The sequence below is a fragment of the Hemicordylus capensis genome, chromosome 2 (assembly GCF_027244095.1).
Source record: "Hemicordylus capensis ecotype Gifberg chromosome 2, rHemCap1.1.pri, whole genome shotgun sequence".
Taxonomy (NCBI): Eukaryota; Metazoa; Chordata; class Lepidosauria; order Squamata; family Cordylidae; genus Hemicordylus; species Hemicordylus capensis.
The window spans coordinates 330,085,741-330,101,663 of NC_069658.1; the positions used below are offsets into that span (position 1 = coordinate 330,085,741).

The window sequence follows — 15,923 nt, forward strand, 5'->3', positions numbered from 1 at the left end:
GCCCGCAAGCCTGGTGGTTCACACAATGGGGGAAAACCGGGCTGGGCCCGGTTTTCCTCCATCGTGAGAATAGCCTCGCTAGCTTGGGTGCTAGGAAGAACATCAACATGTGTTACTCTGCAATTTTTGCAGCTACTTGTTACAAAGGAAGCCAACACAGGACATTTTTCATTGGGAATCTAAAAACAAAAGCTTTGTAATTGCAATATAGTCAACGTTTATTTTTTCCCCAAATATACATTTGGTAACCCATTATGAGTGTCTGCTATAAAAGAAGGGACCCAGCCTCTAGCAGACACACTTTGGCTTCATCTGGCTGTAACTAGTCCTCTGCCTTCACTTCCTATCCAACTGAGAGTCCCTGGATCAGAAGACAAAATAACGTTGTCCAAGGAGACAGCTATGAATGAAGTGTGGCATTTGTCGGCTACAGCCTAAGAAGACAACCAGTTTCCAAATATAAACAAGACTGCCAACTTGACAAGTGGGAAACATTTTAAGGGATGTTGGGGAAGGGTGAGGATTTCAAACTGTTAAACTCTAGTAGTAAACTAAGAACTTTGAAACTTTGCTGCAGAGTAAGACTGAAGGTGGCAAGGGCAAGGGCAAGGCCACTGAACTCCAGATTCTCAGCGCTGAATCAGCCTAATTTGTCTTGCTCCTCAGCACCTGGAAAGGAAAGCAAATCAGTAAATCTCCTCCAAACTCCCAATGAGTCACAGTGTCCCACAATAGTTTCCATCTGTACCTGTAAATATTTCATGAAGGCAGCAATATCAGGATGAAGGTCCATACATTGTTTCCATCAGGAATAGCATGTGTGTACCTTTCAGGCACTCTGGAAGGTTCACTCTGCTCAACACTGAGAAAGTCAAGAGGCGGCTTCCATCTTGAGGTGAGTACCTCTCACATTTGGGAGACTTCAGGCAAAGCTCTGTACCTAAGGAAATCCTGTGAATTGTTGGAATAGCCACCCTTTGTTCTTATGGCCATGAGAACATGGCAAGAGGATAAGTGATATGACGGTTCCACCTGAGACATGACATGAGCCTCTCACCTTCTCATGAAGCCACACATCTCTTCTGAGCACAGGAGTGCCTCGCCCAGCATCTGGAGCTGTTCCAGGACCTCTCGCTGCATCTCCACAGCAATGCGGTGTATGTGGTGGTTGAAACTATTGTACATGACAGCATTCTGGAACATTAGCATGAGATCGCGCTGGAATTGGACCATATTCTGAATCTGACCCTTGGAGAGACTCCTCTTTATGGTAGAAAGATCTATTGGTCTTCAGAGAGCAGGAAGAAGTGAGATTTAATTGTTCAGTGACCTACAAAGACACTTTTTACAAGAGCTCCCCAAAGCAATAAAAACAGAAATATCTCATACAATAGAGCAAGCAGGTAAAGCACTAACCCACTAATACTACTTGCATTTTGATAGCTGCAATCCTATTTACTATGGAGTAAGCCTCGCTGAATTCAGTAGAATCTACTCCCAAGAAATAATGCAAAGGGCAGAGTGGTAAGCGTACTGTGGTAGGGGACCAGGGTCAGTTTCCTGTGGGTATTATTATAGAGTTGAATTTGCAAACTGCCTAAGAAATAACCCTGTGTAAGCAATTTGTATAAGGTTATGTAGGATCTGTATAAGCAATTTCAAAAGTCAATATTGTTCCAAGCTTCAGAAAAGCAAAACAGTCTTGTACAGTGTATGACAAGCTGGCAGAAAATGACCAAAACAGTCTGCCATCATGAAAATCCAAAGAGAGCTAAAAGAAACAGCTGGACATATCAAACAGCCTCCTGGGTTGGTGTAGCAATAGAAAGTAAGGACCATTTTTTGACCACTTCAGCGGATGATGGTGCTTGAATAGCCTGTGAGCAGGGGCACTCCTACTCATAGCAAGCTGGTTTTGTGAATCCGTTGTCATGCACAAAGCTAGTCTTTCAGCATATGTTGGGAAGAACAGGAAGACAGATGCTTTCCAAGGTATGCTGAAAGCCAGTCGGATGTGATAGGTGTGTGCCACTTGCTCACCACAGGCTCAAGGTCACCATGCATTGATTGAAGGAGCTCTGTGAGTAGACCTTAAGCCTGCTAGAGGTTTCAGTTCTCAGCCATAGAGCTGAATTCCATGTGGTGCCTCCCTACGCAAGAGGTAGAGAGGCCCTTAGTTTTTTAATGATGACCTTTTATAAACAACTACCTGTTATAGATTGTTCTGTAACCAAGGAAGCTACAAATGCCAACCTATTGTGTCAGGTATTAAAGTATTAAGCTAAAAAATAACACTTTGCTTATTCTTAAGTAAGCCTACATGTTTTGATATGGGGAAATTAAAAAAAGCTTATCTCACCTCACATTAATACTTTTGTCCTTTTATTCAAGTAACTAAGAAATAATATATTACCTTTGAAGGAAAGGAACTGAGTGGTTAGAGACTGAAAACTGGCACAGTTGAAGTTCAGTACCCCAGTAGATCTCTTGACCAAAACACCTACTCATGAGAGGAAAAGTTTCCAATGTTCCTTCAATGGATGGAAGCCGTTACTGATTTATAGCATGTTTCAGGGGTGATTTAGACTCCAGCTATATGAATTGTGACTGTGAGAGAGCCATGGTTGGCTCTCCCAATGTATTTTTTTCTAGTTAAAAGCTTTGGGGTAAGGGTGGTGGCTGTGGTGTTTGCGGAGGAGGGGTTAACTTGTACCCGTGCACTATCTTCCTGACTTAAATTATGCTCCTCACAAAGTGTTATTAGCCACAGAAGGAACAGGTACAGTTCAGGCCACTGTCTTTTTCCCTTTCTGTGGCCAAGAGCAAGTTGGAGTGTAAGTATGATTTCATTTAGTACATAGCCTGGAAACTTCAGTTGGTTCAGAATGCGGCAGCCAGGTTGGTCTCTGGGTCATCTCAGAGGGGCCACGTTACTCCTTTACTGATGGAGCTACACTGGCTACCAGTAGGTTTCCGGACAAAATATAAAGTGCTAATTATAACTTATAAAGCCCTAAACGGCTTAGGCCCTGGTTATTTAAGAGAGCATCTTCTTCACTACGAGCCCCAGCACCCACTGAGGTCATCTGAGGAGGTCCGTCTCCAGTTACCGCCAACTCATTTGGTGGCTACACAGAGACGGGCCTTCTCGGTCGCTGCCCCGAGATTGTGAAATGTGCTCCCTGCTGAGATACGATCCTCCCCATCTCTGGCAATTTTTAAAAAGCACCTGAAAACCCATCTTTTCACCCAAGCATTCTCAGCTTCTTAAAATTTTTAGGTTTTAATTTCTGGTTTATTTTTAAATTGTTTTAAGTTTTTTGTATATGTTTTTAACTTGTTTTATGCTATCGTTAACCACCCAGAGATGAAAGTTTGGGGCAGTGTACAAATTTGATAAATAAATAAATTTAGGGAAGTGGGGCAGGGCGGGGCAGGATTTAAAAACAACAACTCCTCCCCCAGCATTTCAGCTCTGATCGAAGTTCTACCCCCAACTCCTTTTAACCAAAGAAAAAGACATCACAAATCTTTCACACCTAGTTTAGTCCTTAGTCCCATCCATAAAGCTAGCGTAACTAGACACCCATCTTATGCAGAGGTTTGACAAGGTGCCATGGTACAGAGAGCAATAATTACTCTCCAAAGGACACCTGGAACATTGCAAAATGGAACATTTAAAATCAAAGGAAACAGAGCCCCTTTGTGTAGCATAACTCAGCTGCATGTTAAAAGCAGTTCAGAGTGGAAGAGATTCTTCTACAGAGGAAAAAGGGATTAGGAAGGAAACTCTGTTACTTGGGACTAGAAAAGAGGTTGCAAGGGAACATTTTTGCCCTAGTCCTCAATTGAGAACAGTTACTGTCACTACTGAATAGAACAACACAGACCAACTGCATTAAAACAAACTAACAAAATGGAAAAAGCCACTGAAAATCATGTTTTTTCCAAGCTCTCCCACTGCCTTTCCAACTGACCTTTTCACCACATCTTTGTATCCAGGTGCCTGCTTCTCTGACACGGGCTTCAAGAAGGGGCCACTGTATCTAGGGAGAGAAAACTGGATAAGATGAGCTAGCTTCCCCATATATTTTGCTCCACCAAATAATGACAGGACTTGAAGCCACATCTTGCCCCTCTCTCAGAATGAATGGTTGGGACAGCAGTGACTGGCAGCTGGCACAGCCACAGGCAAGGAGAAAAATCTGTCATCTCCATCTGATGGGTTACATATGCAGGAGAAAATCTTGAGTATTCTTGCACTTTGTCATGGGCAGCTCTAGATACTATGAGTAGAACAATAGGACACAATCAGATCAACAGCAAAACAGCAGTAAAACACTTCTGACTCTTACATTTGCAGACTCAGTTCCTTCACCACCACCACAATAAATACTGCATTTGTGCAACTGTAGCATTCTATCAAACATGCCCCTATATAACTGATGCAATTTTGTCAAGAGGTGGAGAGGGACTCTCATGAGAGCAGCGCAGCAGCATGGAATGAGCTAAGCTTGGGATCATGAAGCAAGCCTGATTTAATTCCTGCGCAAATAAATAGGTCTCTAGGTAAAAGGATATACTACCACTATTATATTGTACACATGTGCAATGTCACAAATGTATCAATACAAATGAAAAGGAAAAGATTCTAACCATGGAAGGAAGAGGCTGAAGGACCAAGACAGATCAACTGTGCAAAAGGTTGTCTCTCTTGAACGGGGTATGAGCTTTGGTGAAAAACCCAAAACAAATTTCTCACCAATAACCCTCATAGGAAGGGGAATGCAGTCAGTGACAGATCACAAGGTGTCGCATTGAATGCACCAGCTCTTGGCAGGATTATCAATAGCAAATTGCCATAAGGGTATGTTAGCCTGAATCGATGCACCCTTCCCTAAACCTCAGGAACACACCTGTGACCAGCCACCATCTTCCAGATAGACATCAGAGTTTTTTTGAAAAGCAATTGCTGCTCAAGTGGGTCATCTTGGCTCAGCTGCATCCTGTACAGGTAAGAAACATTGCAGATTCATTATGGGAAAGGGGGATGGAGCATAGGAATAGTAGAGGATTCTTATTTTTTCATTCTGGTGTTGGTCCCCAGAACAAGAAAGGATCCCGACCACGGTTCCCTCTAACAGGGATTTCTAGATGTTGTTCATTACAACTTCCAGCATCCCCAGATGCAATGGCCTTTGGCTGGGAATTATGAGAGTTGTAGTCAACAACATCTGGGAATCTCTGTTAGAGGGAACACAGATTCCCAACTCTCAAATGGTTCCGGTGAACTGTGCTACTGGACCAGATGTGAAGGGAGGATTCATTAGCCTTGACTGAAGAAGAGATGTGTGCAACTCAGAGCCTGCTACCCTACCAACATGTGTGATTCAAAGCTATCATTTAATTATAAATTAATACCCCCTTAAGAATTTGTGGGGCAAGAATTTCACCACTGAATGTTTGGATCTGACCTATCACACATCACTACCCCAAATGTATAGATCATTAATCCTTGCTTGGAATATACAGGATGAGGCCTTCATTCCCAATTGACCATCTGTAGGATAGGCTATTTCTCCACTAGAAAGTGGAGAAATCCTCTAGCCAGAAAGTAGAGGGGTGCCACAGGAAGAAGGTTGCTATGTTTAATCACAGACCACGTTGGAGATTTAATATTTATTGTTAACCAAAGATTGGATTGTCAGCTCCTGACCTGCTCTCTTCCAGTGAGCCTAGTTCAACATCACCAAATGTGTATTAGTATTCACATGAAAGCAGTGAGAGTATCTATGGGTGGCTTTGGATGATGGGGGGAACAGGAAGGGAAATGCACAACTGTCCCTGCACCAGGAACGTGAGCATCTCATTGCCTGGGACATACATATATGCAAAAGTTCTACCTGGGACATTACAAAGAAGCATGGAGAACAGGAAGCAGGAGTTACTTGCACTTCCTGTGGCCTTTGCAGCTGAATTATGTATTGCTGGAAGCGACTCAGTCTTCAGAAAGTCAGAGCCCATTTTTGGCACCATCCTTCTCCTTACATTCATGTTATCCATTTCTCCATCCTCCATCTCTGTCGACCAATACCTTATATAAACTGGCCGGTCTCTCAAGTGTGAGCTCCAATCTGTTAATTACATATTGTTTACATGGCTCATTTCAGAACTCCAGGCCAGCATTACTCACAAAGGCAAGGAGGCTGTACTTGTAGAAGGAGAACTCATTGGGGGTGTTCCACAGGGACTGGAATCATCATTGCTGTTACTCAGGTGGAAGTCACTATCCTTCCAGTCCTCCACTTGCTCTTCGGGGTGTTCCACAGACACTTCCTGGTAATCAGAGAGCAGGAATGAGTCCCTTGGATAAAGCAGCTTTAGGCATCCCAAACCCAGGGCCAGACAGCCCTGAGGAAAGGTACAAGAAGGATTTGATTAGGGGATGCATTGTTTCCTCCTGACCATGGAGCTCCACTCCCAAGCCATTTGGCCTCTTTTTCTCTCTTCCCACTGCCATCCATTCCTGATTGCTAACCCAAGAATTTCCTCCTTCCCTTGGCTCTTGGCTGGCTTCTTCAGTGTTCATCACCAAGTACTTATCCTTTCAAAAAGGATATTGTCTGCTATTTCTATACATGGGGAAATGAGGCACTAAGACATGGAATGACTTCGCCCTTGATTACCCACAAGCCCTCATAATCTACCTCATCCTAAAAACTACCCTTCTGAACAATTGCAGTGCTTACTTTTATGCTTTTTGGAAACTCTTCCTCCAGTGTTCTCCAGGTGAAGGATGTCCGATTCATAAGCTCGAAAGAATATTCCTCATCTTCATCCCTTCCTTCCGTACTCTCCACCAAGACATGTAGCACCTTCTCTCCAGAATCTCTATCAATGGTCTTAAGCCTGCTGCACTGAGTTGGAGAGTCTCCTGTCTCCTCACATAGATCCTGCAGCTCTTCCATCTCCTCTGCTTCCCAGCTCCTGATAGGCAGTCCTGAGACCTGCAATGCCAAGTTCTCCTTTCCCTTGGGTGCAGCTCTCTCCCCAGCTTTTTCTTTTAGGACCTGTAACTGACTTTCTTCCCCTACTTTCTCCTCTTTGGGGATGGAAGATCCCCATGTGCCTCTTCTGTGAGTCAAGTCTTCCCATCCCTTCTGTTCCCCAGCACTAAGAGTCTGAGAACCCTGTGCCAGGTATGTGCTACCAATGGAAAGTGGCTCCATCAGGTGTGTCACCTACAACAGAGGATGACAGGATAACAGCTTAGGATGATAACGGAACCATTGATTGGTCAGCGCCAGAGATAAAAACAGCTGTTCTTTTCTCCTCACTGGTGCGATTTGCAAGGTCCCGCAGACTATACACACAGCGAAAACACATAGCCATACTATAATGGTATCAGACCTATAATGGTATCAGTCAGGATTAGGCCTACATCTAAAGAAAATATACTTCTCTATACAACTTTGCCTTTGAACTGTCATGCATCTACTCATTTATCCCTGTCTGCTTCGTTTAAGTGTCTCCATCTGATTGCAAACAATAACTAGCTCTTTTGAGCAGGCTACATCATTGATTGATTGCACCAGCCTTTCAGTAAGTGTTGATAAGTGGGCAAACCCCTGCTACCTGGGCAAAGAGACATTCTTAACTGGTGTTTCTCTTACATTTAGCAGGGGAAGAGCAAGTGACTTCCTATTTATCCCAGCACAGTGTCTTCCAGTGACTGTTTGCTGGTGTCTCCCTGCATCTAGTTTTTTCCCCAAACCTGTGAGCCTTTTTAGGACAGGAACCATTCTTTTATTTCTTTTGCTGTGTAAACCACTTTGGGAACTCATTGTTGTTGTTGAAAAGTAGTACATGAATGTCCTGAACAACAACAACTCCTCCCTCCAGCCGACCCTCCCCAGTCAACCACTCCAGCAGCCATACCTCTGACAGGAACTTCAAGAGAGCATCCTGCTTGTATCTTGCTGCCTCTTCTTGGTCTACTTGGCTGTCCCTTTCCCATGCCAAAGTGTCACTAGTCTCCAGTTGGCTATCCTCCTCTTGGCTGCTGCTTTCCTCTAACTCCTCATCAGCAGTTTCTATGGACTTTCTCCAGCTGCCTATTTCTAGGTCTAGATCCAGATCCGAGCTGGAGTCTGGAGAGCCAAGCGATGGGCAGTAGCTGCTCTTCTCAGAGTCTGTGAAGATTTCTCCTTTGGATTCTAGCCATGTCCACACATGACCCATCTAGAAAAAGGTACACAAGGTGGGAAGAGGGTTTGTCACTCACAACATACAAGCATCAGCTCATGTCAGAGCTGTTACAGAAGGCACTATAGGAGCCAGAGAGATTCCTGCACCCAGATCTTGTAATAGATTACCTGCTATTCTGACAGATCCAGCTGCACATCAGGAGAAAGCTTTTTCAAAATAAAGAGTAAACCAAGAATACTCCCAGCTCCAAATTGCCTACATGGTACTGCACCATCGAAACCCAGCAAGAATACAGTGTTTGTTTTACCAAGTCCAGATGGTGCACTAAGATATTTTAGAATAGATCACTAGGCTTACCGGCAGTAGGGTTTGGGGAGAATGCAATTCAAAAAGCTAAGGAGTGCATCAGTTGCAGATATGAGGGGTTGGAATCAAAAGATCAGTCCTTACTTGGGAATGACAATCCACTGATAGATTTGTAATCCATCCAATGATTTCATAAAACATTTGGAAGCCACTATCCTATCAAACTCAAGCATGAACTCCTAGAACTGAAGAGCTCATCTTTGTCTGCCGTTTATGGCAAGGAGCGGGCAAGGAGATATAAGAATGCAGCTGAAACCCTGTGTACGTCTTTGGCCACCAGCGTATTGGAGAAACTGTACTGACCATGATGGGCTCAGCTAATCGGGTCAGATCTTAAACCATTATCATTAATTATTTGAAGCCGAACAAGATGGAAGTACTGAAAGTAGGGGGCAGGGGTGGTCGGGACCCAAGAGATGGTTTAAGATCTGCCTGTTCTGGATGGGGTTACACTCCCCCTGAAAGATCAGGTACGTAGCTTGGGAGTGCTCCAGGACCCAAAACTCTGCCTGGTTTCTCAGGCTGAGGCAGCCAGGAGTGCTTTTTATCAGCTTTAGCTGATATGTCAGCTATGTCCATTTCTAGAGGTGAATGACCTTAAAACAGTGGTACATCTGCTGATAATCTCCAGGCTTGATGACCGTAATGCACTCTATGTGGGGCTGCCTTTGTACGTGGTCCGGAAACTACAGTTGGTACAGAATGCGGCAGCCAGACTGGTCTCTGGGACAACACGAAGGGACCATAACAGACTGGTTTTGAAAGAACTGCACTGGTTGCCAGCATGTTTCCAGGTGAAATACAAAGTGCTGGTTATTACCTATAAAGCCCTTAAGAGCTTGGGTCCAGGCTATTTAAGAGAGCGCCTCCTTTGTCATGAACCCACCCGCCTTTTACGATTTTCTGGAGAGGTCCGGTTACGGTTGCCATCAGCTCATCTGGTGGCGACTCAGGACTGGGCTTTCTCTGTGGCTGCCACAGAGGCTTTGGAATATGCTCCTTGCTGAAATAAGAGCATCTACTTCTGTTTGTTTTCAGGAAGACCCTCAAGATTTTCCTATTCTCGCAAGCTTTTAATTAGAATTTTAATAATTTGTTTTATATTGTTTTATGTATTTTAACCTGTATTTTTAATATTAAAATTTGTACACGACCTAGAGATTTACATATCAGGCAGTATAAAAATACGATAAATAAATAAAAAGATTCTTCCAAGCAAGACAGCTAGTAACCATTTTTGCTGGCAAAACTAAAGGATGACTAACAATATTACAAAGGTGTTCCATTTACTTCATTAGATATGCCAAAGAACATGTACATATGAAACAGGATGATGGACTAGCTGGGCCTTGGGCAGGGCTGTTCTTATGTTCAAAGCAGCAGGTGTTCTTTGGAGAAAGCTTGCTGCACTGGGAAATGTAGTATTTTCCAGAGCTTTCCCCAAAGAACTCTAGGGGAAAACATCTGGAAAAGACTACATTTCCAGAGCTCCTTGAGCACCTTCCAAGATGTCACTGGGGTTTCCCACACAGCAAGAAGTAACATGCAGACAAAACAACTTTGACACTTTGAAACCAAGTCTTTGTACAGGCCTATTCAAAACTTCTGCTTCTTGTGGTTGGACATTTAATTCTTTTAATCCTAATCCTATTTGTTTTGTGGATTTTATCACCATATACATTTTTCTTGGTTTGTTACTCTGTGTATAAATAAATATTTGTTAAGTATTCCACATTGTGCTATAGACTATATTAGGTACAAGAGCAGTATATCAACATTTAAGATAAATTTATATATTTAATCTTTATTTCATGTATGTCGATTGTTATTTCAGATAATTTTGGGCCTGATCTTTTGCACCAAGTCTCTAAAACAATTCAACATGTTTTCACAAGACCGAATCCTATCGTGGCCGTTCAGCCACACATCTCCCCACCACCTCATGACACAACATGTCTGGCAGGCACTGCAGCTTGCTGGTCCCAGAAAAGACTAAATTCATGAACTGCTAGTCTGTTCTTATGTAGCTAACACACAAGACTAGATTCACAAACATGAAATCAGTGTCTGAGTATTTACAACCAAGGTTGTTGTTCCTAAAAGAGGGCAGTAATGCACACAAATCAACACAGCAGCCGCACGTAGTGCTAGTACAGTTTATTATACACATTTACACTCCACTAATACAATCTGTACACTTCACATTACAGTACATACTAGCCACCAGTTGCTAGCTAATAAGAGGACACTAACAGGGCCCCAATACTTCTGCCCTACAACAGGCAGGAGAGTTGTTCTTTTGTTCTAGGAATTCCTGCTGGTTACACAATCCAGGACTTGCATACAAACAAGCCAGCCCCTTTCTGTCTGCAGCTGCCCCTGCTGTGCTTCCTGGGTCCAGATGCCAAAACTTGGGTTGTTTCCTGCCTTCAGCATCACTTCTTCATCTTCATGTCTGCTTCAATGGCACAACGGCGCCCTCTAGTTCCCCCATCCTAATCAAGACACAAAGAAAAAGCAAGGGTTGACAACGGCCAAAGATGGTAGGCTGTCATCTGCACTGCCAGGAGAGAAACAGCCCACAGACTGGCAATACTGCTCTTCTTTCCTTAAAACACCCTAGGTAAACTAATTATGGTATGTGTGTGTCAACTCAGGAGGGGAAATGGCAGTGGGCAGATGTACATCATACTTGCTTGGGGACTCTTTTGGCAGTGATACTTAATGGTGCCTTTGCCCCATGTGAAAAGTTCCACATCATTTCTTCCAGTGGCCCGAAGAGACACTAGCTAACATACCTGATTAACAGCTGATCTTTACAGAAGTTCTCTTCCAGGTGCGTGACCCCTGGCACTATCTCCCTAGCACCTCCTTACAGCGGTTCGCCATCACTGTAGGGCAATTAAGAGAGTTCACTTCCATCTGCTGCCCTCTCCATCTGGCTGCCTTTCCTCATATGTTTCTCTGCCTTAACAGACAAGTGTTAGAAAACAATCCCTACCCACATTCACTTGGGTAAAGAAAGAACTTGCTAACACACTTTCTTGGCAGATCAGCAGGCTTCTTAATCCAGGAACGGGTTACTTCAATGTTCTTGAAAGGAACAACCCACTGCATTTTTGCCTTCTCATAGCATATACTGTCTTGAACTATCCCATACCTTGAAGAAGGTGGGAGTGGGGTCAAGGCTTGAACACAGACTATTGTAAAGATGTGCATAAGAAACTGCAGCTCACGTGTAATTTTATTTCTATTTATGTGAAGTTAAGCTAAACATCTGTCATATCCCTTTCTAAGGATCTTTTCTGTGCAATCCTTAGAACAATGCTGTAAGTCAGGTAGGTAACTATTAGTCCCATTTATAAATGGAAACTTGGGTTGAAAGCTAGGTCCCAGGCCACAAAGCTGATCCACATGCTTAACTGGATAGACTTATTCCGACACAGGTGCAGCTGAAAACCATAATGCATGAAGACCACAGCCTTGACTATTCTACTGTGTGCATGGGAACTGGGAAGCCATGGTTGGCAGGAGGTTCTCCACCAAGTGAACATAGCAAAATAGAGACAGCCATGGTATGACACCCAAGAAGTATACATTTTTTTCTGAACCTGTGTAAGAAATAATCATATATTGAACAACCTTAGCAAAGCCACACAACAATTCATGGTATATGTACTGTTAAATTCAGAGATATCCTGAATCTTATACAGTGGAACCCAATGGACAAGAAGTAACTAGGTAAATAACTTTACGACACTGCCTTAAATGTCTTTCCCCTTTGGTCAACTAGTTAAGCAAAAGCAGAGGAAGACATGGCACAAAAGCTCAAATCTTTTGATACAAACAGATCTTGTGAAGGACAAAAAGCCTGCATTAAGAACAGTTTACTTTGACTGTGGATTCTACTTCATCAAATCTCTGCATGTTTACCCTCTAAGCTAGGAAAGCGGGGTGTGCAGGTCTAACAAACCCACTCAATATGGAACACTAGAGAAAGCTAGAAGCGAACTGCAAGTAAAGGATGTTACTGAGTAACGTGGCTTTCAGTGAGCCATTCCACTCTAAGCAGGATGCATCTTTCTGATGAAAATGTCAGTCTCTTGTACCCCATACAAAATCAGAGTGATAAGATACATCATGGAGAGGAAGTGACAAAAGCCCTATTCCCAAAAGTATCATCATCTCATTTCAGAGATTTATATCCCAATTCCAAGAAAGCTTATATACACTGGCACACAAGAGATTGGAGCATTGGTTCACTCACTGTGAAGGCTTCTTCTTATTGCTGCATCCAAGGACGTCTCAGTGTAGGTTATGCTTCCCAATGTGGCTCGAAGGCAGGACTATGCAAATTAAGTTACAGACTTTAAGAGCTAGGGGAGTATGGCCCCACCCAGTTCTTTTAGGCCAAGAGGCAAAGAGTACCTCGAAGATAAACACTGATAAACACACAGAACAAGCAGAATCACAAACCATGACAAAAACACAAACCCCAGAGTTTCAGGAACTGGCAGACAGTCTGAGAAAATAACTCCCAAAGGTGCCCTAGATAAAAGGAGGCGTGGGTGCTGAAAGGAGGTCGAGACGTCCTTGGACGCAGCAGCAAGAAGCAGCCTTCAGTGAGTGAACCAATGCTCCATTCTCTGCTGCTGCAATCCAAGGACACCTCAGTGTGAGGACATACCACAACCCTCAGCCCCAACTAGGGTGGAAGCACCCCCACCTACTCTGGAGGAAGCACCAGCTGGAGAACTCACCTCCCAAAAGCCACTTGGGTGGAGGTGAAGGAATCCAATTCATATTGTGTGGTGAATATAGAAGGAGCCCTCCAGGTAACTGCTCTACAAATATCCCGGACAAGAGCAATAGTAGGAAAAAGCAGCCGCAGTAGCTGCAGCCCTGATAGAATAAGAAAACACTTTAGTGGGAGTCCGAAGGCGCTGGGAGTCATAAGCCAGGGCTATGCAAGCCCTTAACCACCAAGCTATGGTGGCAGAGGAAATGGCCTTACCCATCATTCAAGGTAAAGAGGAAATAGAATGCGATTCCGTGGGACGAATATGTTTTGATGTTTTATGTATGTCTTTAGACATCTATGGACGGCCAACCTGCGCCAGGCCTACTCCATCAGGTGTACCGGCTTTTGGCAACGTGAGGGCAAAACCGCATCTTGTGACATGTGAAAAGTTGAGGCCAACTCTGGATGAAAAAAGGAGGCTGGCATTAGTCCAACAGAGACCTCAGGAAAAAATCCACAAGTTCTTATGCACGGACAGGGTGCGGAGCTCTGGCCGCACCCTGGTCACAGAGTGATCCTGACCGCACTCGGGGCATTCCAGTCCATCAACACGTGTTGATGGTCTGTGGGCTGAAGTGGGATGGACTTCACTGGTTCGAAAGGGGGACCCCGGAAAGCCTGAAGGACAGTATGCTGCTGCAGGTACGGAGACTGTGTCCACTGGTGAGAGAGCGGAGTTGCCCCTCTGAGGAAACTCTTTAAATCAGGATGCTGTTGCAGAGAGCGTTTGGAAACCCCGGAGAGAAGTCCCACCAGAGAGGCAGCCTGGCATTTTAATGTGTTTGCATAGGGACCCCAGTCCAACCTGTAGGAGGTGCCTCATGATAGCCAATCCCTTGGAGATTGCATGCTTGGTAGACAACCTTAGGAAGACACTCCAGGTATGTTGGTAAAACCTACTTGTTGAAGGATGTCTGGAGGCTAACATCGTGCCTAGCACCTTGGAAGAATAGCCATGCCATTTTGGGAGGCGCCGTTCAGTCTCCAGGCGGCTAGCTTTGACCGGCCTGGATCTGGATGACACTGAGCCCTGCTGGAGGAGGGCTCCGTGACTGGTAGCATCAGATGTTCTGCTGTTGCCAGGTTGGTGACTTCTGACAAACCAGGGTCTTTTTGGCCAGAACAGAGCCACAAGGATGACTTGTGCCTTGAGTTTTACTCTCCGAAGGACCCGGGCAAGGAGCAGGGTTGGCGGGAAGGCGTACAGGAGACCCTCTGAGCCAGTTGAGCTGAGATTGCATCCACCGCCTCTGCCTGAGGGCAGGGGAACCTAGAGAAACACACTGTAGCTTTGCATTGGCTGGAGTCACAAAAGAGTCCACAGACAGACCGCCAAAGTGCGTTGTGATAAGGTGGAAGGTCTTCGGGTTCATCTCCCATTCCCCTGGGAGAAGTTCCTTCCGAATGAGCCAGTCTGCTACCATGTTCAAGTCTTCCTTGTACATGGTGGGCTGTCATGGATGTCACATGCTGCTAGACCTCCTGGAACAGAAGGACCGCTTCTGCCCTCGGGGATCCCGACCTGGTCCCCACTGGTGATTCATGTGTGCCTTTGCTGTGGTGTTGTCTGTGTGTATCAACACGTGTTGATGGACTGGAACGCCCAGAGTGCCATCAGGATCGCTCAGAGCTCCAGCCAGTTGATACTGTGCTGCTTTTTGTCTTTTGACCACTTCCCTTGAGCCGACTTGCAGAGATAGTGGGTGCCCTGCCTGTACTTGCTGGCGTCTGTGGCGATCATGATCCAGGGCGGATCCAGGAACTCCTTTCCCACCAAGAGGTATAGACTAGTCGTCCCCCAGTGCAGGGACTGAAGTACCAGAGGCCTCAGGGTGCCCAATCTGCTGGATTTTGCTGCAATTGCTGGATGGAATGGTAGAAGAAACCACTGCAGGAGCCTCGGGTGAAAGCATGCCCATGGCAGCTCCTCCATCGCCATCAGCCCCAGGATACTGGAAAGGGAGAGCAGCAGAAGGGATCTCTGTACTAGGGTTTGTCTCACTTTGTTCTCCAGAGGAAGCCTGCACTCTGGGGTTAGAAATAGTTTTTTTCACATTGCATGTCTTTTAGAACACCCAGATGGAGTAGCTGGTGAGATGGGGTGAGCTGGCTTTTTGCTCTGTTGATCAAGAAGCTGTGGTCCTGGAACACCTGAAGGATGCCTTGCAGGTCCCTGTAGGTCCCTCTCTGAAGTGAAGGAGATTTTAGCAACAGTTCATGCAGACACACAAATATCTCTACGCCCAGGAGGAGATACGCTAGCACTGTTGACTAGATCACTGTAAAGATGCAAGGTGCTGAGACAACGCCAAGAGGGAACATCTTGTATTGGCAATGTGCACCTGCATAAAGAAAGCACAGTAGGTGGCAACTGTCCTGATGTATTGGGATGGCCAGTAAGCCTCTTTAGGTCCATTGCTGTTAGACAGTTGAGATGTTGGAAGGCCCTCAAAATTGACCTTAGGAACTCCGAACAGAATTTCCACTTTTTGTACGCTGCGGTTGAGAATTTTTAATCCAACACCACCCATAGGGAGCCATCTTTTTC

At 44.8% G+C, this 15,923-nt stretch overlaps 1 protein-coding gene across 12 annotated transcripts in view; it reads right to left on the reverse strand.

Moving 5' to 3' along the window:
• Positions 1-200: 200 nt before the first annotated feature.
• The window catches only part of BRD8 (bromodomain containing 8), a 46,942-nt gene continuing 31,219 nt past the window's right edge, over positions 201-15,923 (reverse strand). For 9 of the 12 annotated variants that reach the window (XM_053289607.1, XM_053289613.1, XM_053289611.1 and 6 more), the window contains 8 exons: positions 7,939-8,241; positions 6,750-7,241; positions 6,194-6,336; positions 4,917-5,006; positions 3,978-4,046; positions 1,058-1,288; positions 749-951; positions 201-669 (listed from right to left, as the gene is read on the reverse strand). In XM_053289607.1, the coding sequence (XP_053145582.1) occupies positions 777-951; positions 1,058-1,288; positions 3,978-4,046; positions 4,917-5,006; positions 6,194-6,336; positions 6,750-7,241; positions 7,939-8,241 (1,503 nt within the window). In that variant the 3' untranslated portion in view covers positions 201-669; positions 749-776. Of the gene's footprint in view, positions 670-748; positions 952-1,057; positions 1,289-3,977; positions 4,047-4,916; positions 5,007-6,193; positions 6,337-6,749; positions 7,242-7,938; positions 8,242-10,716; positions 11,070-15,923 lie in introns of those variants that run through there. The other 3 variants (XM_053289610.1, XM_053289608.1, XM_053289614.1) reach the window with 3 other exon arrangements.